Source organism: Lineus longissimus, chromosome 11 (assembly GCF_910592395.1).
Source record: "Lineus longissimus chromosome 11, tnLinLong1.2, whole genome shotgun sequence".
In the NCBI taxonomy this organism is placed as follows: Eukaryota; Metazoa; Nemertea; class Pilidiophora; order Heteronemertea; family Lineidae; genus Lineus; species Lineus longissimus.
The window spans coordinates 18,264,849-18,291,387 of record NC_088318.1 but is presented as its reverse complement, the minus strand read 5'-3'; the positions used below and the strand labels follow the sequence as shown (position 1 = coordinate 18,291,387).

The 26,539-nt window shown below is 42.6% G+C and overlaps 2 protein-coding genes across 3 annotated transcripts; both read right to left on the bottom strand.

Moving 5' to 3' along the window:
• Positions 1–949: 949 nt before the first annotated feature.
• On the bottom strand, positions 950–14,719 carry LOC135495647 (L-fucose kinase-like). Of its 2 annotated transcripts, none has more exons than XM_064784472.1 (27): positions 13,691–14,719; positions 13,267–13,372; positions 12,775–12,926; positions 12,495–12,545; positions 12,189–12,314; positions 11,887–11,959; positions 11,254–11,450; positions 10,945–11,064; positions 10,673–10,856; positions 10,137–10,267; positions 9,620–9,781; positions 9,354–9,476; positions 9,045–9,146; positions 8,620–8,759; positions 6,447–6,524; positions 6,106–6,242; positions 5,580–5,737; positions 5,041–5,187; positions 4,613–4,774; positions 4,383–4,417; positions 4,037–4,140; positions 3,739–3,876; positions 3,481–3,575; positions 3,082–3,300; positions 2,877–2,976; positions 2,257–2,480; positions 950–1,968 (listed from the first exon to the last, which is right to left on the bottom strand). In XM_064784472.1, the coding sequence occupies exons 2-27, from the start codon at positions 13,328–13,330 to the stop codon at positions 1,849–1,851; spliced, it is 3,342 nt and encodes a 1,113-aa protein (XP_064640542.1). In that variant the 5' UTR covers positions 13,331–13,372; positions 13,691–14,719; the 3' UTR covers positions 950–1,848. The 2 variants fall into 2 exon arrangements, with proteins under 2 accessions (XP_064640542.1, XP_064640543.1); XM_064784473.1 differs by having other exon boundaries at positions 13,713–14,719.
• A 2,481-nt stretch (positions 14,720–17,200) lies between these two features.
• LOC135495961 (ATP-dependent DNA helicase Q4-like) lies at positions 17,201–26,078 on the bottom strand. The gene is made up of 18 exons (XM_064785013.1): positions 25,954–26,078; positions 25,691–25,721; positions 24,879–25,378; positions 23,874–24,707; positions 23,645–23,760; positions 23,199–23,419; positions 22,662–22,997; positions 22,365–22,501; positions 21,978–22,244; positions 21,600–21,782; positions 21,091–21,241; positions 20,616–20,908; positions 20,179–20,392; positions 19,677–19,807; positions 19,305–19,470; positions 18,898–19,084; positions 18,540–18,711; positions 17,201–18,115 (listed from the first exon to the last, which is right to left on the bottom strand). The coding sequence occupies exons 1-18, from the start codon at positions 26,071–26,073 to the stop codon at positions 17,879–17,881; spliced, it is 4,296 nt and encodes a 1,431-aa protein (XP_064641083.1). The 5' UTR covers positions 26,074–26,078; the 3' UTR covers positions 17,201–17,878.
• Between the last annotated feature and the right edge of the window lie 461 nt (positions 26,079–26,539).

Sequence of the window (26,539 nt, the reverse complement as noted above, 5' to 3'; positions counted from 1 at the left end):
ATCTTCCCCCAAGAATGTTTACTATTGTGACTTCATTCCAGCTAGCACTAATGCTTGTCTTCAAGATAAGTTGTTCCCCAGTACACCATCGCCCGGAGCTAGCACTGATGCTTGTCTTCAAGATGGGTTGTTCCCCCAATACACCATCACCCAGAGCCAGCACTGATTCTTGTCTTCAAGATGGGTTGTTCCCCCAGTACACCATCGCCCAGAGCTAGCACTGATGCTTGTCTTCATGATGGATTGTTCCCCTTTATCGCCCTCTCTTCAAGATGGATTGTTCCCCCAATACACCATCGCCAAGAGCTAGCACTGATGCTTGTCTTCATGATGGATTGTTCCCCACTATCGCCCTCTCTTCAAGATGGATTGTTCCCCCAATACACCATCGCCAAGAGCTAGCACTGATCTGTCTCAAAGATAGGTTGTTCCCCAACGTAGCACCTCAAATCCTGTAGGCACCTTGACCAGGGACAGATCAATTTTATGCTTCATCTGTTTACCTATCAACCAAAGGGAATGTTTCTGCCCGAGACGGTTTGCGGCTGAAGCTGGGAGATAGTGTCAGGGGACAGTAGGATTGATTGGTCACCAAGGCAATCCGTCATCAGCCCGAGTTTATTAACCCACTGTCACTTGAGAGTCCAAAAACGAGATTTCTTTCTCGTGATTTAGGGTTGGACAAACTGGGAGGGGCCATCATCCTCTTAAAAAATATCAGATCTTAATACATTGATGAGGTCTTTAGATCACTTTGAGTACAGTTAAGATCAGCAACAGGGGCACACCTTTGTGGTCACTATACAATTGAAAGTCCACTAAAAGAAACAGGGCAAATTTGGTCTGGCGGTTTTGTTATGTTGTCAGTTGTTTGGTCCTGGTGGTCATGTCAAGATTCAGATCAACCAACTGACCCAAACTGTCAAAAAATAAAAATAAAATCTTCAAATCAGGAACAACTAAGTTTTATTCAATAATATATGATTAAAATCGCTAACAGTGGTATTATATTATGTCCAATATGATTGCCAAAAGGAGAGCCGCAAGAAATCTGAAACAAGCACCATTCTACGTGTTGTAAAGTAATAAGTAATTGTCTGAGTTGACTGTGCACACTTGGCAAATAGACGAAAAAGTTCTACTAAAACCATCCGCCATCTACTATTCTCTAACAATTATCAAACAATTGTGACAGTTGTGTCACAAACCCACCAAATAAAATGGCGGTAAATATTTCTTGGTTTATAATAAGTAATTGGTAAAAGAGGAGTATCAAGGCCACATTATACAATCAAACTGATAAACCAATAAACTGGTATGTCACAAGCTTCACACAACACCCTCACACCTAAAGTACCGGGTGCATGAGTGCATCCTTAAAATTGGAGGGAAACAATCCGGCAAGTACCAAGCGGACTCCGCGGAGCTCCTGCAAATACTACACAATGATTTCAGGTTCGTCGGAACCACCATGAAGGCTAACTTGAGTAGTAGTATCTGATCAGACCTCCCATCGACTTGTCCACCCTCCCCCATGAACCATAATTACTGTCAATGACTTCAACTCCCCTTCCGATTCACTTTGCCCCTCAATCACTTCAGAAGAAGACCCACTTTCTGTTACAATTACAGATCCCCCTACCACTGTCTCATCCACAGCCCTCCATTATGTTTCCCCTCACTGTCCCAGGCAGAATTTGAGCTGTCAATCTCAACTCCCACCCTTTACCCCTCTGAGACTACTTCCTTACTGTCCCCATCACCAATCACCCCACATCCACCACTCTGAGCCGCTTCTCCAGCCATATTCACAGCAGTTTCCACATCAGTTGTCACCTCCCCCTCTTCCTAATCTTCCTTGACAACAGTATCTATTGCATCCTTCTTAACTTCCTCAATGTCTTCAACCTTGACCTCTAGGCCGGAAACATCGATGTCAACGCGATGAAAAGTGATCTTTTCAGTCCCCTGGAAGAGTGATGTAATACCTTAGAAAAATATTCATCAGCCTCTCAGCAGGTGTCAAACTTATGCTCCCGGCAAACAAGTGATTTCAATCGATGCAACAAATAATGCTCATTGGAGCTTGTCATCACATCAGTTGGTAACCAACTTAACTGAGTTAACTTCTTGTAAGAGGGCAGCTCCAGTCTCAGACATGCTTGAAATAAACTGTTTCAATCTCCAAAGAAAGAATAACTTCAAGGCAGAACTTGATTTAAAAAAAACATGAATATCTGGATATCATATACCTACTGGAACTTCCCAGAGTACAGACTTGACCAGTGCCATTGAGTAGGGCTGCCGAGTAAGAACATAGAGAAATCCCCCACCACCGGCCCCTGCCATGCACATCCCCAGCACATGGGGTCGAAGGGCTTCCATCATCTGTTTGACAAGGTGGGGCTCGCATCCTGGGGCCATGCTCTTCTTGAGAGACCAGTTCTCATCCATAAGGCTACCGACCTTTGCAATGTCCTCTGAAAAGTTGGATATTATTACTTTTATACATGTACCATAAAGTTGGAGTTTATAGTCAGATATCAACTGTAGTAGAGGTTATCTACTTCACACGTTAACGTTGGTCTGTGCTGAAACCTTTCAGGAGAACTTATATGAGCTGCTCAAACAGAGCTACAACTTTAGCATTTCTGACTGGTACCCATTTATACACCTGGGTGGAGTAGTGCAAGACCTGGCCAGAGTCTCACGTCCACTGTTGGGTTGAACCAGGGACTCTTGACCGCCAGCTGACCCCAAAGAGATTTTCTCCGATAAATGTACTATAATTGAGCAAGTGAACAGCCAGGGGATGTTTCCTAATGGTGAGGTTTGAAAACACTCTTGCTGCCCTACATCTATATGTTGATCTTTACCTTCTTCAAAAGCCTTTGCACATTCCCAGGCACTGGCTACCAGGCGGTTTTCAGTTTTAACGATCAGGGAGTCACGGTTATACCAGTTTCTTATCACATCCTGAAAATAGCATTCGCAATATCATCAATACTAGATTATGCAAGGACTTTCAGCTTTTGGATAAAAGGAAAGGAATCAAAATACATAATGCAAACTCCAACTCACCTGCAGGAGATTCTTGGCAAGCCTCGTTCTGCCACTATAAATCAGGATCAACTGACTGGCAAATGTTTGCATGGTTTCCACTGAAATTTTCGGATATGTGTAGTCTAAGAAAACCGGCAGTTCGGGCTTTGAATGGCCGACCTTGATACCCCCAAGGAGGCCTCCAACTTGGTCCTGCCAGCCACCACCAGTGGTGAGCATCTGTTCTAGATAGAGAACCTGGAGAAGACATTTGAAACATGAGACACTTGACAGTTGGGATCAATATAGAGATCACTGTAAGTTACTGACAGCATGGTAATGCCATCTATTACAGAGTTTGTACTTTCGTAACCCCGAAATGGCAAGGGTGTCCTATACAGATGAAAATGAAACCTACAAATGTATGAAAATACTTACAGCATGTATCAAGGTTTGGTGATCGTATGATTTTCCAGAGGCCTTCCAGAGAGCTGCCATCAAACCACCAGCGAGAATACTACTGGTACCCATTCCTAAAAAGTCAACAATAAGAAATGATATTGTGGCAAAGGGTGAGCTACTGACATCCCACCTCCCCTCAGCCTTCCAACTTTGCCTTGTCAATACTACACTATGGCTGTTGCTAACTCTCAGCCCAATGTCTATAAGTACAATGTACAAAGAATGAGAACCCACCTGACCCATGCGGCAGATTAGACCACGTTGTCACATGGAATCCGCCACCATATTTCTGGACAAGTTGATCATCTAGGGCAACACTGGACGGATATTCAATGATTTTTGCACAGAGGAAAGCTGCCTTGAGAAGAGCTCCTGAAAAGGGATTGCATCGAGACATTAGGCCATTAGCACAAAAGGTTTAGAAATACAACTCTGACTGATGAACTGTTATTGGTCTAACCTCTAAGACAGGATAGTCATCAGTATAAATTGGTATTATTTCTGATCACAATTTCAAAATAAATTCCCTTACCAGGAGCATGGGGCTGCGAATAATTTGAGAACTCGTGGAGTTTGGTCAACTTGAGCACAACGTCTGCATGACCTCCATTATCTAGCACCAGGATAACTTCAGGTCTGCAAGTAGAACGCATACATATACATTTTCAGATGAGCGCTTTATAGCGACTCCTTGACACTTCATATCAATTTCTTTTCTTACATTAATCTTAGTACCGGAAAATTTAAGTGGAATACCAAGGTATACATTGTAACATTAACAAAGAATAGTTTTAATTAGTATCGAGACTTGATAAAGACCAGGCTTTATCAATTCTTGCTAGTATGATATTTTCTTTGTAGGAAACTGTTGAACTTACTCTCTTAATCTTTGTACTTTGGCACCAATTGGTTTCTACAAATCAAGAATGAGATAAAGATGTAGTGATCAATTTACCTGCAACCCTATTAACTTGAAGTGCATTTTACATTGTATATAGATATACAATTGCAAGGATTGTTTGCTAAACAATTTGAGGTGAGGTTAATAAGATTCCTTTATACAGGCAAGGCATAATTCTTGATGATATGAACCATGACTTAAACTTACCATATCATCAATAGTGATAGCAGCACCAATGACAGCTCCTCCATGTTCATATGTGATTGGTGGGGTATCAGACCAGGCTCCCGCGATGTCCATTCGGGCCGGACACTCCGCAACAACAACTTTATCATAGGGCACAGGTTCACATGGCGTGGGCTTGATGAACTGCAACGAGGAATGAAAACCTGTAAAACTCTATAAAACATTGGTTACTATGTAGCAATGTTTACAGTGTAGAAAGCACTGTGCCTCGTTTTGGCTGCAGCAGTTAACAGCGCTTGGGTGGAGCTGGCATTTTTCTCAAAACCTTGGCGAGGCGCCACAGGTTTTGGCCCCATCCTGGCGGTGTTTGGTGAGACAACCAATACCAAACTAGCTGGAGACAGGAGTATGATTTTCTGGTGCCTCTACAGTCTAAGGAATTTACTCACCTCCCTTGCAGTACTTATAACCTTCCTGATCAAGATCTGGGCAGCGCCCTCATAATGCCTGCCGGCCCGTACCAACAAATCAGGCCTACCAAGCCAGTTTCTCCGCTCGCTTGACATCGCCTGAACGCCAAGGCCCAACTCGCCATCCTAAAAACATTAAAGGAGGACATCATAATGTAATAAACTGTATTTATTCCTTCATTGGAGTGCAGCACCTGACACGGTCAAAAGACAAACCAATGCCCAGGAATGTATTGGCTTTACAGGATAGTGGGACCAGCACTGTGACCGTGCGTGTTTAACATCAAAGATTCAGCCCATATACAGAATCATCTCCTAATTTCTCTACCATACATGGCCAGTGGTACTGATCTTGAGACAAGCTTTCAGGATCTCTGAATGAATTACCCAGACTGCCATCTTTGAGTGGCACAATCACAATACAGAGCATGGTAGAAGAAGCAGGATATGCAGTGCTCCAATAACGCACGACCACTTTGTTGTGAATACCACTGCATTGCTGTTTCCAAGGTATTTACCTCAAAGTGCAGAAATGCTTTCTTCCAGTGAACATTTGCAGCAGGGCCACTACGAAGGCCTCCTTTCTTCCCAATCATACAGGCAAGCACATCAGCTATATGAGCACACGTTCGCCCCACCAGTGCTGGCAGGTTTAGTCTGGCACCTTCTAAAGCAACTGAAAGAACAGGAAAACAGCTGTCAGCTTTTTGGTTAAATTATATCCTTCACACCCTTGTCGGTAGGCCTATCTATCTTCCACTTACAAAGAACTGAGAGCGATCAATGATATACCCAAAATCGCAAGGTGAAAAAACAGAGCAGTGTCATGGGGGGGGGGGGGGTGGGTGGGGGTGATACGCTTTACTCCTGCGGGAACACAACCAATCAAACAACACTTGAATTTGGAAGGAGCTAGGCCTAACATGTCCTGACACAGGAAATAGTCATCAGCTGACTTCTTGTACATAACCATGTCAGTTTCATATTAGTCTATTACTCAAGTATGTTTCCACAATGCTGATTTGTTTACTTCATTCTCCTTACCTTCGTCTAATAGTGCTAGTAGTTCATGCTGGAAGCCGTTAAGGCAAGCTGTCCGATACAAGTTGAGCAAACCATAGTCACCATTCTGGGTCAGATTTTCCTTTACTATTCTTTTGGTGATTTCAAAGCCTAGCTCACTATAGTAAGAAGGAAGAGATACAAAAATCAATGTCAATTCAGTTACACTTGAGGACAGAGTGTGCAAGTGGGATACTTGTGTTAAAAAGTGCTTTTTTCAAATAGCATTGGTCTTGGCCAAATTCAGGTGATGACCACTTTTGAAAACACCCCCTTTTCAGTCAGACCAAATACAGAATAGCTGAGAGATGATTGGTTCCTACCTTCTTTTGCCAAACTCATTTTCCAGCCCTAAAAACGAAAGGATGTCTTTCAGCGACAACCTCCAAGATGAACGCCACCTGGAGGATAAAATAATCTAATGAGATAAAGAACATTTGACACACACTAGGCATACGGTAACCTGACAAAAATAGCACTAAACGTTTGATTAATTTAAGCTGTAATATCAAACTGCTATGACTTCTCAAGATGAACATGCGCTACCTCTCACGCTGCCATCCCCATTATCATGTTCCTCATCACCGCAACTTTTGCAACAAGTGATTTTGCCGATGTTTTCTGAACAACGAAGGCTGACATGCAACAACATGTCAAACCTCCGACATCAACATCCCAGTAAACCATACACCAAAATGTCTTTTTAACCCTGCTAATGGGGAAGATCTAAACCTACAACCTGCCTTTTTTCAAACAAATTTCCTTCTGAACAAGGCCGGCAATATAACTACAAACCATCATGTCGCTGCTAAGTCAGCTAAAAAAAAAGCTACATATGTTCAAGGTGTAACTCAAGACGGGACAAACCATTTTCCGGGTAGGGGAGTTCTAAGTATGGTTAGGGCATGTACTACAATAAATATACAATGGGTGACTTCAAAGTTTCGAGTTAAAACTGGTGCTAACACTAAGAGTCCTCTTAAAACCAACTTTCTAATCTGTCCAAGGTGTTGGTGTGAGCAGAGTTTAAAGTGTTAGTATCAATTTTACACCGTTAGCTTCAACCGTACTTGATGTTTATTTTGTCGAAATTTACAGTGCATTTATAAACACTAACCCCTTAGGGATTAACACTGACGGGTGTTGTTTATACCATTTCAACAAGTTGTGGCAGGAATACTTATAATAATAATCATACGAGTATTATATAGCGCAGTATCCAACCATTAACTGGCTGCTCAAAGCACTTGATACCCTCACCGAAAAGCAGTGTGATATCAGTCAGGATTCAGTCAGGTTGCAGTGTGACCTCACATTTTTATGGCAGTGTTGAAATCAGTGGAAAGCAGTCATAGGGAGTGTTTTTCAGTCACACGTTACCAAAGCATACTATAGGCCTCTTTAAAAAGCAAATGTTTCAGTTGTCCCTTGAAAGATAACAGAGAGCTGCAGTTCCTATCAGTTGAAGTTCAACAAAGATGATGAGGTGGCAGAAGAATGCCCGGGAGAGTAGCATAGCTACCAACCCTCGTGCTTTGCGATATGTGTTAGGTTTCCTTCCGTGCAACCTGATGCAACCTAGTAAAAGTTTAGATCAAGATGATGCACGAAAGCAAATGTATTCTGAATATGCAGCCCTTCATGGCTTTGGATGGTTAAGTCTAGCCTTCCTGCATTTTGCAAATGCAGGAGCGACAAAACATAGATGAGGTTCATGTTAGATCACACCGTCTTTTCATATTAGCTGTGCTTACACCACGAAATATTGGTGGACCAATTGCACTTACACCACCACATTGCCGTGACAAATTGGTTCGGCAATCCATTGCCGATACAAATTGCCGAGCGAATTTGTCTCACCAAGCTTGATGGTCCAAATTCGCCCAGCTTGTTAAAAGCTCTGCTTTGTCGTGGTGTACGCGCAAATGGATCGGCAATTAGCTAGTTAGATGGTTCGGCTCCAGGCGGCGCTTTCGAAATGGCGCTTTCTGCGCATGCAATTTATTGTTTGCGCGCCATCTGTAGCCGGATTTAAAAACTAGCTGCAGCGCTGGTGTAAGCGCTTGGTGGATTTTCGATGGTGCGGCATTGGTTCCCGAACCAAGATTGGTGGTCCATTTTCAGGTGGTGTAAGTGCGGCTAAAGTGTTGACATTCAGACTTGGTGTTTGGGGGTGCAGATTAACACTAACACTAACACCCAGTGTTAATACTGTACATATTTGATGAACGTAAGGAAGGCTAGACCTTCGTATTTTGATAATCAATTTACCTTCTTATTAGGGAGCAATTGGGAAAAAGAAATGATAAATACATATTACATGTGGTAAACATATCACAAGACAAGAAAAAATAGAAGAGAAGAAGAAGAAATACAAAAAGAAACAAGACTCCTCCTTTTGACTCTTCTATCAACACATATTGTCCCCCCCCCCCACACACACACATATACGCCAAATTAGGTTGCGGGCATAATTCAATATCATCATCTATTCACCTCTGTAACATCTCCATATCTGCAACACCTCCATCATCTTGCGAAGTCTGCAGCCAGAATATCTCGGCAAGGCCCACCTGGTGACTGGCGTTAAGAAGTGGGAACAATTGAGCAGTGAAGACACACCTGTCATCATCGGGCTGAAATATTCAGATACAAACTCTTTCTCAAAGTCAAATTTGATAAAGAGTTTGCTGTTGTGGGAAAGAAAATGGCCGACTTGCGAGGTCAGCCTTTGAAGTCGGCCACACTGTCAGCCATCACGTACCCAGCTCTCAGTTGATAAGTTGATAGTGAATTGAAGTTCTACGTTTTGCTTCGAAACTACATGCACACATAAGAAGCTGTGTCTATGTCCTTATCCATGTGAAACCACTTGTTATATCAATCATCATGGGTATGGGGTCAATAGATGTATCACTTACCAAGGCTGGTCCCCAGAGATCTTCAGCAGTAATACCGGTCTTGTTCATGAATACCAGCCATGGCATGTTACAGTAAGTAGCAGTATGTTTCCATGATGGCACCTGAAGAAACCGCAGATACAACCAATCACACCAGGAAAAGCCTCTTATCTGTTATTTGGTAGCTTGATACACGATATCGATTTCATCCCAGTATAGAACAGAACAGAACAGAACAAAAACTAACATTGAAACAGAAAAACCTTACATTTGAGATGACTTCCAACGCATAAGTCAGCACCTCTCTACAACGCATAAGTCAGCACTTACCATTAAGTCATCGAACTTTCCCAGGACAGTCAGAATGTTGGTCACAGCTTTCCCAAGGGTTGGAATCAGTAACGGGAAGCTCTGGAGCATCACTGAGTCGGAGAAGCTACCAATGTCAACATTCTGAAAATTCACGAAGTCAAAGAGGATATTTACTACTTCAAATTAAACGTCCCCTAGTGGACAAGTAACATTTGGAAAGTAAAGTTGGCACAGGGTTGTATAGTCTGTAACCTTTCCCAAAGCCCAAATTAGATCATCCTTACCTTCAAGTCTTCCAGCCTGACACCATTGACAAAGGAATCCTTCCCAATGCTGAATTTATTGGCAAGATGGGAATTGACAATTAGAGATTTTGCACCCACATGGACGTCTTCTTCTAGGATGGAGTTTACAACAATACTTGCATCATCAATATTAACTGTAGGCTAAAAGTAAAGAAAGGTGTATCTCGAAACAGGTCTGATGTGAAAATACATTTGACTCTTCATTTCCAAGTCCACACTCTCCCTTCAGAGAGCTTCAGCAAAATTCAACTAAGATCAATGACTCTGTCGGCAAGCGTAGTCCAATAACCCGCAATATAGTTTATGTAATGTAATCATGGGAGAATTTCTGGTCTCCGGAACCTCCATCCAGGACCAGCTTTAAGATGACCAGGATGATTACAACAGACGACATCATTCATCACCATCTGAGACTGAGAATGCAGCAGATGGAGAAGTAGTTATCCCAATCGTCCCATTACTCATATTCTGGGATCATATCTCCCGAGTTCCTTACATGTATAGACGCATGCATCACATGGTTCCTCTTTAACTGTGTATCGTCAAGACACAAAGTACCAGCAACTGTTTTATGGAAGTCTCCAGCAGAAAGACTCAGGTAGTGGAATTCTCCATCAGGTATCACAACTGTAACAAATCAGATAAAAATTATCAAAATTGTTGAAGAGAATATCCTCATTAAGGAAATTACAGAAAACAATTCTTGCCAGGCCACACCAATCTTATACCATTGATAGGGGCAAGATGACAGACATCTAGACGCTGGGTCTAGGACATTCATTAGGAAATCCCATTGAGAATGTGTAAGCATAGTGAAAGAGGGTTGCCCACATGACGTTACAGGTTTGACTCCCTGCAAAGTCCCTATTTGGTTCCCCTTCGAGTCGGGTTTGTTTTCTGGGGAGACACAAAAGAGTCACATCTGAGAACTGAGCTGCTGTCAGTAAACTGTTTGGAGCCAACCAATATAAAGCCCTTGAAGCCACCATGAGACATGTGTTAATGACCATAGATTTCTCATTTCACACTTGCCTACTTTAACTTTGTAATCCCGTAGTTCTTTCCATATGACCTCCCTTGCCTGCCTCATTACTTCAATCTCCTCAGCAGATCTTGTCACTTTCTTGCTCAGGTAGGCATTCCTTTCTCCAGACACAAAATCATCCTTGCTAACGTCTGTAGCCATGGCAACAAGAAAGTCGAAGAACAAGGATAGCTGGAATGTAATGAAAAGATTTGACAAGGTCAGAGTTGAGATTTTTTGTGTCAATCTGACATCAAGACAAATTTATTGTTATATCTACCTCTATTGGCTGCAATCCACTGTCTAGTCCCATATAAGTACAAGCATAGAGTTGAGCTGTTTGACCAAACATCACAAGAGTTTCCGCAACAGTTGGATTGAAAAATACCACTCCAGACACCTGAAAATAGAAAGAAATTCATTGATTCAAATAAAATGTAGAATTTTGAAACTTTTTGACACATTTTGAAAAGTCAATCCATGAAGCAATAGAAAGGAAGGCTCTTTGCAAATTTGCTACGAGCAACTTACACTACTAACATTAACTACTATAATTATGGTCATCAATGAAAATCCATCAGTAACTTACTAATGCAACTGAGCCATCTTCCCTCGCACATGACTTGATAGCATACTGGTCCCCCTTGTAGATTATGTCCAACAGGCGATCATCCTTATTTTCTGATCCAATCTTGTAGACACCATGTTGCTTGGCGTATTGCACTGTCCCCAACATTGACACTGCGCAAACATCGATACTGTCGGTCCAGTCAATGTATGGTGAACCTGAGAGGATAACAACATTAGGGTAAATCCTGCATGTTTAAAAACAGGACAATACCCAAATAACATAAGGATGCATATGTAACTGAACTGCATTCCTATATGTGGGGAAGTGTGGTGGTCCAGCATTCGAGTTAGGGAAGAACCTATCTAGTTAGGGAAGAACCTATCTAGTTAGGGAAGAACCTATCTAGTTAGGGAAGAACCTATCTAGTTAGGGAAGAACCTATCTAGTTAGGGAAGAACCTATCTAGTTAGGGAAGAACCTATCTAGTTAGGGAAGAACCTATCTAGTTAGGGAAGAACCTGTCTATCTAGATGAAATGGCATGAGTTTCAAGGAAGTAAGATTCATGGGTCCATCCTCTGAACATGACTTGTTTACGAGAGTGCCTATGCTTAGCCTGGGCAGGCTCAAGGTTCCACACAGATCAAATTACCTTTATTTTCAGGCACAGACAAAACCATATCAGTACTGCAGACCCAAACACCACATGGACAGCCGACAGCTATCTGAAAACAGAATGAAAACATTCAAAGAACAAATTGCATAGCGGTTAGAGTGCCAGGCTCATAATCAGGAGGTTAAGGATTCAACTCACAGATGTGTCACCACTCATTCGTCTTTGTGACCTTGAGCAGGGCACTTAAACCTACTTGCTTCTCTCCACCCAGAAGTAAATGAGTACCTAAGAAAGGAGAGATGGCACAGGATTGACCTGAAGTCTGCCAGCCTATTTACCTTTGTGGACATGGTGTGGAGCAGATGATCAAAATTGGTGAGGACATGGTGATGGCTGGATGATTTATAGGTTGCTGGTAGTGAAGTGAATGTACTACTGCACGCATCAAAGGGATATTGGCGGCCCTGAAAATACAAGTACATGGATATCATGCTACCAATGTTGTGTTACAATAAGCAATTTTCTATTTGTGGCGTCTGGGTGATGAAATTTGTCCACTCTTCTAATTAGCTTTTGAAAGTGTCCTCTTCAGGAGCATAACTACTTTGCGTTTGCCTAAATTTTTGTTGGTTTTATATACTCACTACATGCATCAACAAGATGCTTGAACTGCTGAGTAGATCAGGATTCACCACCTGAAACAGACAATACAAAATATTCTATGACTCAAGCATTCTCTAATTGTTAGTCATAACAGAGATCACCTTACCTACCTTTTATGCAGACGGAACAGAACTACATTAGATTTAACATTGCCAACTCGTTTTAATTTATAACAAAAGCTGATTCGTTTCACATGTATTGAATAAGGTAGGCGGGAAGGGCAATCTGCTCCACTGCGAAGTGTCACTTATCAAAACTCACCGTGAAGCCTGCATGGGCGCTAAGGTGTTCAGCAACAACAAGCAATGCATTGATTGTTGCTCCTCCACTTCCAACCCTTGCTTTAGGATCTTCAACAGTCAACAGCACAGTGTCACCATCGATTATGCCTTTTTCTTGCCGTAAATCTAACTCTGTCAGAAAAGAATATCAAATAACAATCAAGTGTCAACAAAATAATTTTTTATAGCAGGAAGTTGCTGATCATGTTGTAGTGCCTGAAAGCTTTTGAAGATTAGTGGAAACTACATTAGCAGACACCTCTGTTAGATGGACACTGTCTTTATGAGGGACAGCATCTTTTACAGCATCTTTCTGTCCCACTATTCTAAGTTGGAAACACTTCAGTGAGAATCAGCTTTTTCCATCCCTCTTAAAGAAAATATCATTGAGAAAACTGAAATCCAAGAGGAATTAGGCCCAAGAAAAAAAGGTTAAATCACATCCTGATAAAATCAATAAGTGACATCCTACCTTTCTGGAAAGTCTGAGCTGTCCTCTTGTCATGGCAAGTGAGAGCTATAGCTGTCCACTTCATCGTAGTAGACCACACTCAAATTCTATGCACAACCATTAGTATCTGCAAATATCATGCAAAAATAAACTATAGTGTATCTTCGGCTAAGACCGATCTTTAATGCCCTGGCAGTACAGCCTACTATCATGACTATTGTTATAGTACAATCTGTCCCACTCGTTCAATCTGTTTCATCCAGTAATTGAATGAAGCTTGTCATCCTGTATTGAAAGACAGGCCTAGGCCTGGCGATATGGGCCTAATCATGTGATCAATGCAAACAAGCGGTGTCATTTATTGATCAGCATTCACAGAATTGAATGAATGAGAGGGCGTCCGCCAGAATTTTGAATAGGTTTAACCATGGAGGTAGGGTTTAACCCTTTCTGACTGTTGGACTAACTTGGGACCCCACATCAACATTGAAAACTTTGGCAAATTGTCGAATTAATTTTGTTAGTTATCAGTCATGTCAGTGGTGTCTCTCCTCAATAAACTCACAACAACGTGTACATAATGAGCGAAGAAGTAAACAGTGTCAATATTTTCCACATTTGCCGGGACAGCATGTAGGTCTCGTTAGGGAGTTTTTCCCAAATGTACGCGACGATGACGTGCCCCATTAACAGGACGTAACATCTATTTTAAAATGCGTTTCCAAAGTGATTGCATGAGGACAACCCATTTGTGTCGTATATCACTGGAAACGCCCGATTCCCCTGATTCTGCAGGATGTTAAATCGGGCATTTTATTTCTTTAAATACATCATAAGCGTCTCCTAGCTCTGTCCACCATCCCAAATGGCAATATTGCCAATTGGGCCGGACGACAATCACGGAAAACCCCAAATATGTCACTTGACAATCGAAATATGACCCCCCCCCCAAAAAAAGCTCTGTCCGATCTTACACATCCAGAGTCTCTATTGAATGTGCATAGCAAACTGTCCCCAACACCATTGTCGTTCAGTGCCATTACAGTTGGCCTACTCCTGTCTGTCTTCATGTCTTCACGCTCTTGGCGATCGCACTGGTATTCTCTGGCGAATAGACAACCGAGCAGACGAATCAAAAGGTGATAAAGTTCCTGTTGTGATACTGCGACAGTATTTTAACTTTAAAAGCGGCATTCATCAGTATAACACATTGATACGAATGAATCTAGTATAATGGGATATACATCTCAGTATACTAGGGGTTAAGATAATGCTGCGATATACAGATCATTATATTCGAAATATATACCATCCCAGTATATCCCAGTATATTCTAATTATAGCACATAAAAAATTGGAAAGTCTACGTCTATAATATGCCTAAATTACGGACTTATATAAGACTCCATAAAGACTTCGTCACTGCCGAATATATACGTGCGCGTCTCTCAATGAAAGTTACGAAATGGAACATTCCGCATAAATATTGAACTGGGCAGGTATCGTGGGCTGCCGATAGAACAGCGAATCTGCCCGAACGCGAACTGTTACTCTATTGAAAACGAGGAGCATTTTCTATGCCGCCAATAGGCGGAACATTGGCATAGAAAATATATATGAGGTATACATATGGGGTAGCACGTGAACTGTCCTAGGATAGAATGCCCGGGAAACAAAGGATTCTATCATGCGCTTCAATCTCTGAGCTATTGACGGTCAGGGTCTCTATAGAACCATATTGCAGAATACAATGGCTGCGGACTTCCCCTTGTGACTTCCTCATCTCTCTCATCATGTTGTCAACACGGTGGAGCAGCCAGGACTGATTCGGCCTGGCGGTGACTTCCTCATCTCTCACCATGTTGACAACTTGGCAGAGCAGCCAAGACTGATTTGGCCTGGCTGTGACTGTCTCATCTCTCTCACCATCATTATTGTCAACACGGTGGAGCAGCCAGAACTGATTCGGCCTGGCTGTGACTGTCTCATCTCTCTCGCCATATTAACAACTAGACAGTGCGGCGAAGATTGATGTGGCCTGGCTGTGACTGTCTCATCACTCGCATCATGTTGTCAGTACGGTGGAGCAGCCAGGATTGATTCGGCCTGGCTGTGACTTCCTCACCTCTCTCGTCATGTTGTCAGCGCGGTGGAGCAGCCAGGATTGATTCGGCCTGGCTGTGACTTCCTCATCTCTCTCATCATGTTGTCAACACGGTGGAGCAGCCAGGACTGATTCGGCCTCTCTGTGACTGCCTCATCTCTCACCATGTTGACAACTTGGCAGAGCAGCCAAGACTGATTTGGCCTGGCTGTGACTGTCTCATCTCTTTCACCATAATTATTGTCAACACAGTGGAGCAGCCAGAACTGATTCGGCCTGGCTCTGACTGTCTCATCTCTCTCGCCTTATTAACAACTAGGCAGTGCGCGGCGAAGATTGATGCGGCCTGGCTGTGACTGTCTCATCACACGCATCATGTTGTCAACACGGTGGAGCAGCCAGGACTGATTCGGCCTGGCTCTGACTGTCTCATCTCTCTCGCCTTACTAGGCAGTGCGGCGAAGATTGATGCGGCCTGGCTGTGACTGTCTCATCACTTGCATCATGTTGTCAACACGGTGGAGCAGCCAGGACTGATTCGGCCTGGTTGTGACTTCCTCATCTCTCTCATCATTTTGTCAACACGGTGGAGCAGCCAGGACTGATTGGGCCTGGCTGTGACTTCCTTATCTCTCTCACCATGTTGACAACTTGGCAGAGCAACCAAGACTTATTTTGCCTGGCTGTGACTGTCTCATCTCTCTCACCATATTAACAACTAGGCAGTGCGGCGAAGACTGATGCCGCCTGGCTGTGACTGTCTCATCTCTCTCACCATATAGACAACTTGGCAGAGCAGCCAAGACTGATTTGGCCTGGCTGTGACTGTCTCTCATCTCTCTCACCATGTAGACAACTTGGCAGAGCAGCCGAGACTGATTTGGCCTGGCTGTGATTGTCTCATCTCTCTCGCCATATTAACAACTAGGCAGTGCGGCGAAGATTGATGCGGCCTGTCTGTGACTGTCTCATCACTCTCATCATGTTGTCAACACGGTGGAGCAGCCAGGACTGATTCGGCCTGGCTGTGACTGTCTCATCACTCTCATCATGTTGTCAACACGGTGGAGCAGCCAGGACTGATTCGGCCTGGCTGTGACTGTCTCATCACTCTCATCATGTTGTCATCACGGTGGAGCAGCCAGGACTGATTCGGCCTGGCTGTGACTGTCTCATCACTCTCATCATGTTGTCATCACGGTGGAGCAGCCAGGACTGATTCGGCCTGGCTGTGACTGTCTCATCACTCTCATCATGTTGTCATCACGGTGGAGCAGCCAGGACTGATTCGGCCTGGCTGTGACTGTCTCATCACTCTCATCATGTTGTCAACACGGTGGAGCAGCCAGGACTGATTCGGCCTGGCTGTGACTTCCTCATCTCTCTCATCATGTTGTCATCACGGTGGAGCAGCCAGGACTGATTCGGCCTGTAGGCTCTGCTCAGGCGAACGGCTCATAATTAAGCCATTGATTAAAAGGTCTGTGTCTGCCCGACTTCGGCGTGGTGGCGGCTACGGACTTCCCTCTGCTCTGTCGTACGGCTCATAATTAAGCCATATCTGATATTGATTAAAAGGTCTGTGTCGGCCCGGCTTCGGCGTGGTGGCTACGGACTTCCCTATGCTTTGTCGAACGGCTCATAATTAAGCCATTATTGAATAAAAGGTCTGTGTCGGCCCGGCTTTGGCGTGGCAGAGTGTGCATGTTGCATGGCAGCATGTACCGCTGGCTGTCGTGTTGAGGTTGGGCTGGCAGGGACAGTGTGGTAGTGTCTTGTAAGCCTTGCAACGCTGGCTGTACACATGTATACAGATGACACTTAAATAGATAAAAATAAACATATCACAGCTAGAATACTGATCTCAGTACATGTGAGAACAACTTTATTCATTAAAGTGCAAATGAAAACAAAACATAGGAGAAAATATGTTTTTATTTGGTGAAAATATGTTTTTCAAAGTCAAACAGCTGGCACTGGAATAAAAACAGTGAACCATAGAAAACTATCAAAATACATTGGAAAATATAAATGCAATTTGGGTCTTCTTGTTAAATTTTTTTGTCATTGTCTTGTTTTTATACAAATGGAAAGAGGCCAAACTTCAAGTACATACACACTTTTTTCCAATTTTCGGGACCTCCTTCACCTGTATGCAGAAAATGGTAAAGGCGTACAGGAAAAATACACCATACAAGAATGGCCGCCAAAATCTTTGACCCCCTCCCCCTCAGATGCAAGTACTTGGAGCATGGCCCCTAAATGCAGATTTCAATCACAAACTAGTTTATTGCACAAAGCATTCATGACTGTACATCCACGGGTGAGCACACTGTTTGAAGCTCATCCAGTATTAAACAGTCCAAAGCAAGTGAGCTATGATGGATGATGGCTGTATAAGAACTGTCCACATCAGATTCCTTTGTCACACTCTCCTGAGAAGACAGAAACACACATAAGGTCAAAGTCACAACCAGGAGTCCGGGATAAGAAAGATAAGGCAGTAGGGAGATATTCACAGGACTTTCATTATTTCATCCTTATCAGTTCCTTAGTTGCCATTGTCCTCAGCAGATTGAAATCCACATTGAGGTGACTTCTCCAGAAGCGTCTCACTCGGCCCCACACCTCAGGAGGAAAGTTGGGGCTCGCGATGCCTTGGAAAATCCTTGCAATGCAACGTCCGGTAAGGCTGTGCTCATGACCGTAGGTGTGGATAAAGTTGCGAATGTCCATCGATACTTGCATCTCGTGTTCACAAGTAGCCTGAAATAAATGAAATGTCCATTTTACGATTGATATGAAATTTTCATCCCACCTACAGATGGGGAACACAAGTATATGTAGCTCATTACCAATATGGCCAAATGTTTGACTATAGAGAGGACGAAGAACACTTCAATAACTAGACCACGAAAATGTAATGTACCAAACTTCTTCCTGTTCCTACAAACAAAAGGCCTAGCTGAGCACAATGACCATTGCTGTAATGATAGCAGCTGATGGAGCGACATAACAAATCATCATTTTCATCTATGAAATGAGATTCCATGGTGTCAAAATTATAATTTCAAGTTGTCCCAAATTGGTCTTTTGAGATAAAAGTTAAAACATGAAAGACAAAGTAACAACCAGAGTGTTCTTGAATGTCATTAGTCAGAATAAACAAAACAGTGCAGTCTTTACATACCTCCTCATCACTGTCTGAATTACCATCCTCCCGAATGAAGGTCAGCTTGGTGACATTGGAAAGGTTGATGTTTGGCTGACTGTCAAAGTATTCCCTCAGATGGGTCTTCAGGCAGTCACTTCTCTTTTGGTCTATGCTTCCTGAACAGTGGTAGTAATGTCTGTAAGCAACGCTAAAAAGCAAACAAAAAAGATAATGCATAAAACTGTCCTAACTCAAATATTGTGGAAATTCAGCATATCACATAAATGATATAAAAATCAAAAAGGACTGGCGCTAAGTCCGTCTGCATGATATGCCAATCTCATAAATGTGGAGGAAGGCATTCATACCGCCACTTGTTTGATCAAATCATTACCTCTTCAAAGTCTTGTAGAAATTATTCAGTTGCTTGATCTCGGTTTTCTCTTGGGCTGTGATCCTGTTGTGCAGGAAGTCCACCACTTCGTCAACCTCATCATCGCTGAGGTCACCATGAGATGTGAAATGGAACGCAAGGTCGGAGAACTCAACCATGACACCACTCTTACTTGGGCCCCTGCCACCTGAAGACACACGTTCAATACATTATGATAACAAATACGTAAGTACAGTAGAAACTGCCTAGAAAGATCTCCATGAAGACAGAATGATAATGAGGTGTAGGTCTACTCTCGTCTGCTTACACTGTAAGAGTCCCTGGCCATGGTGGATTCACAGGTAACAAGAAAGTGGAGGCATATGACCAGGAGCAAGATGCAACAAGGATGTATGGCACTCTCTTACCTAGGTTCAAGTTCCACTGTAAGTTTGATATTTCTCTCTTAACGATGCCAGCATCCCAAGCCATCATATCACTGACTTCCACAACGGGGAATGTGATGGAACGTGAATTGTTGTGATTCACTCCATGTTTAAGATCTAATGCTATGGCAGCTGCTACAGGTGGACACTGAAAACATAGGAAAGAGGGAATAATCAGCAGGAGAATTCTGTCTGAGATCTTAAGAAATACAGAAAAGTATAGTCAGAATCAACTCTGCAAGATCTCTCATCTCTTCACAGCTATGTAAGCCCAGAACACAGGACACAAACATGGGACTGAGGTGATGCCCAGTCAGCATCAGCAGCGACACCACAGAACAGCAGCAAGCATACCTTTTTAGCTATTTCTCTGAACTGCTGTGGGCCATTGTAACAGGTAATGGCACATGTTGAGTATGTCGGCTGCAGATTCTCCACCCAGCGTTTAGGATGTAGTTCCAGATAACACAACAAGGTGGAGATACCTGAAAAATTGGATCGTCATATTATGATGAACCAAGGGTTAACATTCACAAATTGATCAGGTTGTCTATGAGCACATCAGAACTGTGTGAATGTTAACACATGAACCTTTAAGACGATAAATATGTATATCATTCGATTTAAAGTTTACCTAAATGGCCTCTACAGAATCAGCACTTCAACAGCACATATATCAATACATGCATATATGCTGGAATCCTGGACATTTTGATAGTAACGTCAGAGCCATCAATCTTTAGAGTCATCATGTGCAGAAGGGTGATCACCTCAATTTTCGACAACAACGAGTGATGACAGCCATTTGTGCTGTAGATTGAATGTACTCGAATTCAGGCTACTAAGTTATGCAAACCTTCTTCCTTTATGTCAAGTTCAGAGACCGTCGTTACTATAGGTAGCGCCCTCTCATGACCAGGACATAGCTGACTGTCCCCGTTATCTTCTCCACCTTTGATATGCTTCTCGACATCACATCGACATCGAGGGAACAGCTTCCGAACCAGTTTCTTGATGATGTGACGGTCGATACTGTTACCATAGGTGTGTTTTTTCAGTTCACTCATGTCCTGAAACGATTACAACCAATTCTATGACTTCAGAAATGTATTGAATAACACTTTTTCGGGTCAAATTTTTTGCCTCACCCTCATTAAGTTTTCCATTTTTGTTGATTCTGTTGCATACATCACTGTTTTAATCAGGCTAAGACAGGTATATCAGAATATGTCCCTCATATATGGGACTGAATTTGTACCAGAAAGATTTAGAGAATGTGAAGATCATGCTTACCGTCGGATCCAGGAAGACATGACACTGAGCAGGTTCACCATCACGACCCGCCCGACCAATCTCTTGAACGTAACTTTCAAACGTCTTCGGCATGTTGTAATGAATGACCGCCCTGACGTCGGACTTATCGAGACCCATTCCAAATGCAACTGTTGCTACGACAACACGGAGTCTACCTGACATGAATCGGTTCTGGACACTTTTGCGCTGGGAGGGGGTCAATCCAGCGTGGTAACATTCTGCATCCCAGTGGGTGATATCAGGCTCGGGAATATCACATTTCTTTGTTCTCCCTAAAAGTGAGAAAAATATAGGATTCTGTAAGCATTAACACCCACATGCATAAACCCTTAGTTTCCACTTAGTCTTACACTTTCAAAGCTTTTGCAGTTCACAGGGGAAAAACTATGTCGAAGGAGTAATGAGGGTCTTCTCATCCTCCAAACATAAGATGGAAGTAGCAACTATACTATACCTCTTTGGCCTCTTTTCTTTGGTTTTGTCTTGTCTCCCAGTTGAGTTCTGATAACTGTTGCCAATCTGCTTGTCTGCTCTCTTCGGGTGCAGTAAATAATGATTGAGTTACAACTGGCGAACCGGTCATCTTGTAGAAGCTGGATCAGAGCCTGAAAGTAAGAGATGAAAATTCCAGAAATTTTCACAGAGCCAACGAATAACCAGAAACCATGATGACTCTCTTAGATTAAGGAAGGTGGAGGAGATTCCGATGGCTCGGCCATAAGCTGTGAATGCAAACAGGCTGAATACCAAAGGCAGCACTCCGATGGAACTCAAACGAAAGATGAAAACGTGGACGACTAAAGAAACCTAACGCTGCACAATGACGGAGGAGTTTGAAAGCTTTGGCCTGTCTTGGGATACACCGATGAGAGAAGCCAGGGACAAGGGAGTTTGGAGAGAGAGGGTGAAGGACTTGTGTCCCAGCACCAGGGACGAAAATGTACATGTAAGTAAGTACTTTACCTCAGCCCTGTTATCATCCAGTGACACAGATGGGTAGAGGTTGTCTGGTACAGTTGTACCTCGAATGGTTGCACTCCTATAGTCCTCGATGCCAAGATGCTGTGCAACACTGGCTGCAGTAGTCAGAGTTGCTGTCGCAGTCAGGCCAAGAATGCACTTCACACCAAGACGTTCTTTGAGAACCTAAATAGAAAGAAAACAGTTTTATGTCTGAATTCCTCAGAAATACTCCTTAACTATTTAGCAATTTTGATAATACCATTTGTATGTTCAGAATGCCAGTTCAACTATCTCCGTCATTAACCAAAAACACACTGAAAATCATATCTGTCTCCCTAAATTAACACCAAATCAAAATCAGAAGCACTTTCAACTCACATGGCAGACTCTCAAATACGAAGGTCTAAAATGATGTGACCACTCTGATACGCAATGAACTTCATCAATACAAGCAAAGGCAATAGGTGGCAACTTGTTGGAGTTCAAGACGCCCCCGAATCCTCCACCCCCTACCAAGGCCTCAGGGGATATGAGCAGGAAATGAAGATTGCCATCAGCTAGGCTTGAAATGATCTTCTCTCGCTGCGGTTTCGTCATGTTTGTGTGTAGGCAGGCACCTTTGATTCCAGGTGGGAGACCGCTGACCTGAAAAAGTTGATAACAAGGTGAACACATCCATTAAAAGGATATGCGCGAATCAGTGCTGATCGCACCACCTTGTGGTGATAAGATTCTGAGGATTGGACGAGACTTATCTGTGCTTACCTGGTCCTCCATGAGAGACACTAGAGGTGAGATGACCAGTGTGATGCACTTCTGCTTCTGGGCGTAGATGAATGCTGGCAGTTGATAGCAGAGCGATTTACCAGCTCCGGTGGAAAGAATCAAGAGAGTCGACAAACCTGAAAACAGAGAAGAACTACGATACGGAAGAGGCAGATACATCAGAAGACTCCATCAGATGCGGCTTTTCTGTAATGGGTCTATTCTCTAGGGTAACGTGAGTAGGCCTAAGTAAATAACTGAATTTCCCAGTAACCACCATACAAGCAAGAGACTTACCCGATAGTATCCTCATAACCGCCTCCTCCTGGCCTGATCGGAAACTCTCATGACCAATCTTTTTGAGATATTTGTAAACTTCTTTTGGCGTGGACGGTGCAGAACCGTCTGCGTTCGGTTGGTATACCGGTCCAATAGGTGGAGGAGGAGGGTTTCGTTGCTTCAGCTCTGGACGCGCTATGTTTTCAGGATTAAGTATGTCTTCATGGTTGACAATAGGTGGTAGTACTGGTAGAGGTTCAGCAGTTGCAGCAGAAGAGCTGGTTTCCATAGATTCTCCATCGGCAGGAGTGGGTAGATCTGGCTCTTCTGGTGTGTAACTGTTGGATTTATTATCTGAAATAATCAGTTAGTTAGCCATCAGCTTGTTGAATATTGGGTGCGAACTACAATCGGACTGCAAACCAATGGAAAGTCAAGAGGAGATCCTTTGAAAAGGTACAGTCCCAAGGGTGTCCTTAACACAGCAGTTGAACCCTCAGAAAAGCCCCATGTGACACCGAGAGTACCAAGCAATTAACTGGTTCAATGTCTTACATTTATTCTTTCCTCCAGGACATTTACTCGCCCAGTGACCAGCCTCTCCACACTTGAAGCACTTGTCGCTGCCGAAACTCTGACTACGGGCACTCATCTTCTGTTTCCACATCTTTCTCTTGTAAGCCGGACCAGACACCTGTTGACCTTTACGACGATAACGCTTCACTTTCATGTTCAACATCACAAAGTTGTCGTTAACGCCTGCTGGCTTTTTCGTACTGAAGGAAAAAAACACAGAAATACACAATACACAGTGAAACCAGGACACCTCTCAAGGACCATGTAGACAGTCCCATGAATGTCCTTGGCATAATAGAGAGGTTCTACTTGAAGCCTCCATTACAGGCTTAACCTCACAATATGACTTTCCTAAAGTTGACGACTCCATGAACAGATCACACGAGTCAGTAAAAAAGGGCAATTGTATCAAACGAGGCATTTACCTGACTGACTTTTTCAACTTTGCTTTTTTGGCTGGTGCTTTCTTCACAGGACTTTCATCATCAGTTCCTTCACTGTCCTCTTTTTCACTGACTTTATTTTCAAAGGGGTCGATACTCTGAAATCATGTGAAAGAGGTAAAAAGGAAATCAAGTTCCGAGGCCACCATTTTGTTCTGCTCAGGTCTCAATTTTGAAACTGTAATTGAGAACTCTCCAACAGCTCACTCACCTCATTATCCCAAATAACATCCGGGAGTGGTTCCCCAGACAGTGACTTCTTAATTTTCCGACGTTTACTTGACGTTGGCACCGAAGATTCCAATTTCCTCTTCCCAGGAGTGAGAGAGCATCCCGGTGAAGTTTTAGGAATCACAAAGCTTGGACTTCCTGAAATTTCATCTTGGGATCTTTTATCTGATTTCTTATGCAATGGTCCATCAGTCCTTGGTGTGTTACTTCGAATGCTGAATGTTCTTGCTGAGGATGGAGTTCTTTTTTCAGTGTTATCTATTACTTGTGTTTGAGAGAATGATCCAATACTATTTTCATTCTTTGTGCTACAGTCACTGGCAGAAAAATGGATTGTTTTTTCACTAATACTAGTAGTTTGTTCACCGTTAGTTGTCTCGGTCACACTTGTGAAATCCTGCATCTCCTTTTCACTTGGAAATGACTGTGAGTGTGATATCAAACAACTCACTTTCTCCGACTCTGAAGTTAATTTTTCAAAACCTGTCTCATTCCAAGGACCATCGATATCATCAAACTTTTCATCCAACACAGAGCTCGGAATCTGACTGTATGACTTAACACAAGATTTCATAGAAACTAAAGTCACAGGTGATGCTATATCATCACTTTTACACGAATCCACAAATGTAGGTTTTTTTTTCACATTTGACAGTTTCAGCGCCTTTTCAAATACTTGTGGAGTTGAGTTCTCATCCAGTCCGTAACTTGGATCACTAATGCAGTTAGTCTTCGAAAAGCTGAGGAACTTGCTCGCCGAGTTTTTACGCTCAGCTAAACTTCCTCGGTTGGTCGATCCAGGTGGTTTCAAGGACTGAAATAAAAGATGATGTCTGTCATAAAAGATACAGAATAAGTACATTTATAACTAAACAAAGCTGCCACTATTGCAAAATGCATGCATTAAAACACAGGTAGCAGCATTCCAGCAATTTGAAATGCTCATTTGCAGGGCCCTTTACCAAAACTTTCCGATTCTGCATACCTTAGGAGCTTGCATAGCCTTGGACAGCATCCGTTTTCCAATCTTCTCAAACAGTGATCCCTTAGACTTCTTCTCTGTTGACACCAATCCCTTCGCGTTCCTGTGTTTGCTTTCCGAAGCTCTGTTAAGATCACAACCCCAGACATCAGTGACTGAAGTCTCCTCTGATTTAAACTTTTCATCATCACTACCAACACTTTTTGCAGAGTTGTCAGCTTTCACTTCAGTGTCCTCCTGCTTTAGTATGGATACAGGGATGGAATGAGACTGATTGTTATTATCACTTTTTCTGATATCATTTGCTCCCTCATTTGAAAGAGACACATATTCCTCAGTAACCTTGCCTGTTTTCTTAGTCACACTGATGGCGCCCTTCGTAACAGATGGTGTTTCCTCAGCAGCATGTGGTGTTCCCATGGAAACACAAACAGACTCCTTGGCACCAGTGGCATGGCTACCACTTGAGGCCTTCTTCAAATCAATATAATTTCTGTACATATCTGGAACAGAAAGAATGCCTCGGTCAGTGCCAAGTAATATCAGGCATGTGGACTTCTGCTTTCAAAAATAGGCCGCGGCTATCCTTACGACAATCCCTAATGCATTTTACATACAAACTACTGGTTATTCTTACGACGATCATTTTCACCTTTTTGGGTCGTAATCCTGACCGTTACCCTTACTCCTAGCACTATAACCCTTCCCTTACACTAGTCTTATCTCCCTAATCCTCAGTTTAATCTCGGAAATCGCATAAATCCTAAGTTACAATTAGTCATAAGTATAGCCACTTTGTTCAAAAATAGACGTACCTTTCACTTCACTCTTCGCATTGATGTCATCCTGAAAGATTCAAACTCCAAAATATAGAAACCAACATAACAGATAGGCCTAGGACCTATAGATGGGAGTCACAAAACATGAATTGAACACAAAGAAACTGAAACATTTTCAAATTAATGAAGGATAGTTTTTGAGCATTCAAGCCACTGACCTTAAGTTAAGTATGTAAAACAAAAATAAATAAGTGGCATGACTCCTGTATACATCCAGAGGAATGTTTAGCAAGAGTTACCTTTCCTGGCTTTCTGCCATTTTCTTTTTCAAAATTTCCTTCCCAAATTTTCAAGTCTTTCTTGACTTTCTTTAATTCGTCCATTTCTGCAAAAGAAAAGGTAATTGTTGAACTAAACATGCAATTCAAATTCAATTCAAATTCAAATTCAAATCTTTATTACACTAAAGCGCCCACTAGGAGCCAATGATAACAATCAACATACAATAATTACAAAATATACAAAATGAAATTACAAAGCATTCAATTCAAGGTGTTATAAAATACACAATGTTAAAAACTCCCAATGTAAAATTACAAAGTTAGTTAGATTAATCTTGACACTAGAGGCGCTGATTTCGTTCCTTATTTTAATTTCGGCACGGGGCGAGTTTGGCATGAATATACTAACAAAAATCAGTCCGCGTTGAAAATGTGAATCGGCCAAAATTAGTTCTCCCAAAATAAGCTTACATTTCAATATTTGAGCAGTGTTTCTCAATATCTTGTACCTATAAAGCTCAGTAAGTAGTCGAAAAATATTTGTAGTTAATTTTAACGTTTGAATATCCTTTTTGAAAAAGTTTTTTGAATCAACCTCAAATTA

Coding starts and splice junctions, on each gene's coding strand:
- LOC135495647 (XM_064784472.1), bottom strand. CDS start 13,330: ATGAAGTGGACAGCTATAGCTCTCACTTGCCATGACAAGAGGACAGCT. Junction 10,268..10,672: donor GGATTACAAAGTTAAAGTAG/GCAAGTGTGAAA, acceptor GATTTGTTACAG/TTGTGATACCTGATGGAGAA. Junction 4,418..4,612: donor CTATCACTATTGATGATATG/GTAAGTTTAAGT, acceptor CTTGATTTGTAG/AAACCAATTGGTGCCAAAGT.
- LOC135495961 (XM_064785013.1), bottom strand. CDS start 26,073: ATGTTTAGTTCAACAATTACCTTTTCTTTTGCAGAAATGGACGAATTA. Junction 20,393..20,615: donor ATGTCTTCCTGGATCCGACG/GTAAGCATGATC, acceptor TAATCGTTTCAG/GACATGAGTGAACTGAAAAA. Junction 19,085..19,304: donor ACAGTGGAACTTGAACCTAG/GTAAGAGAGTGC, acceptor GTGTGTCTTCAG/GTGGCAGGGGCCCAAGTAAG.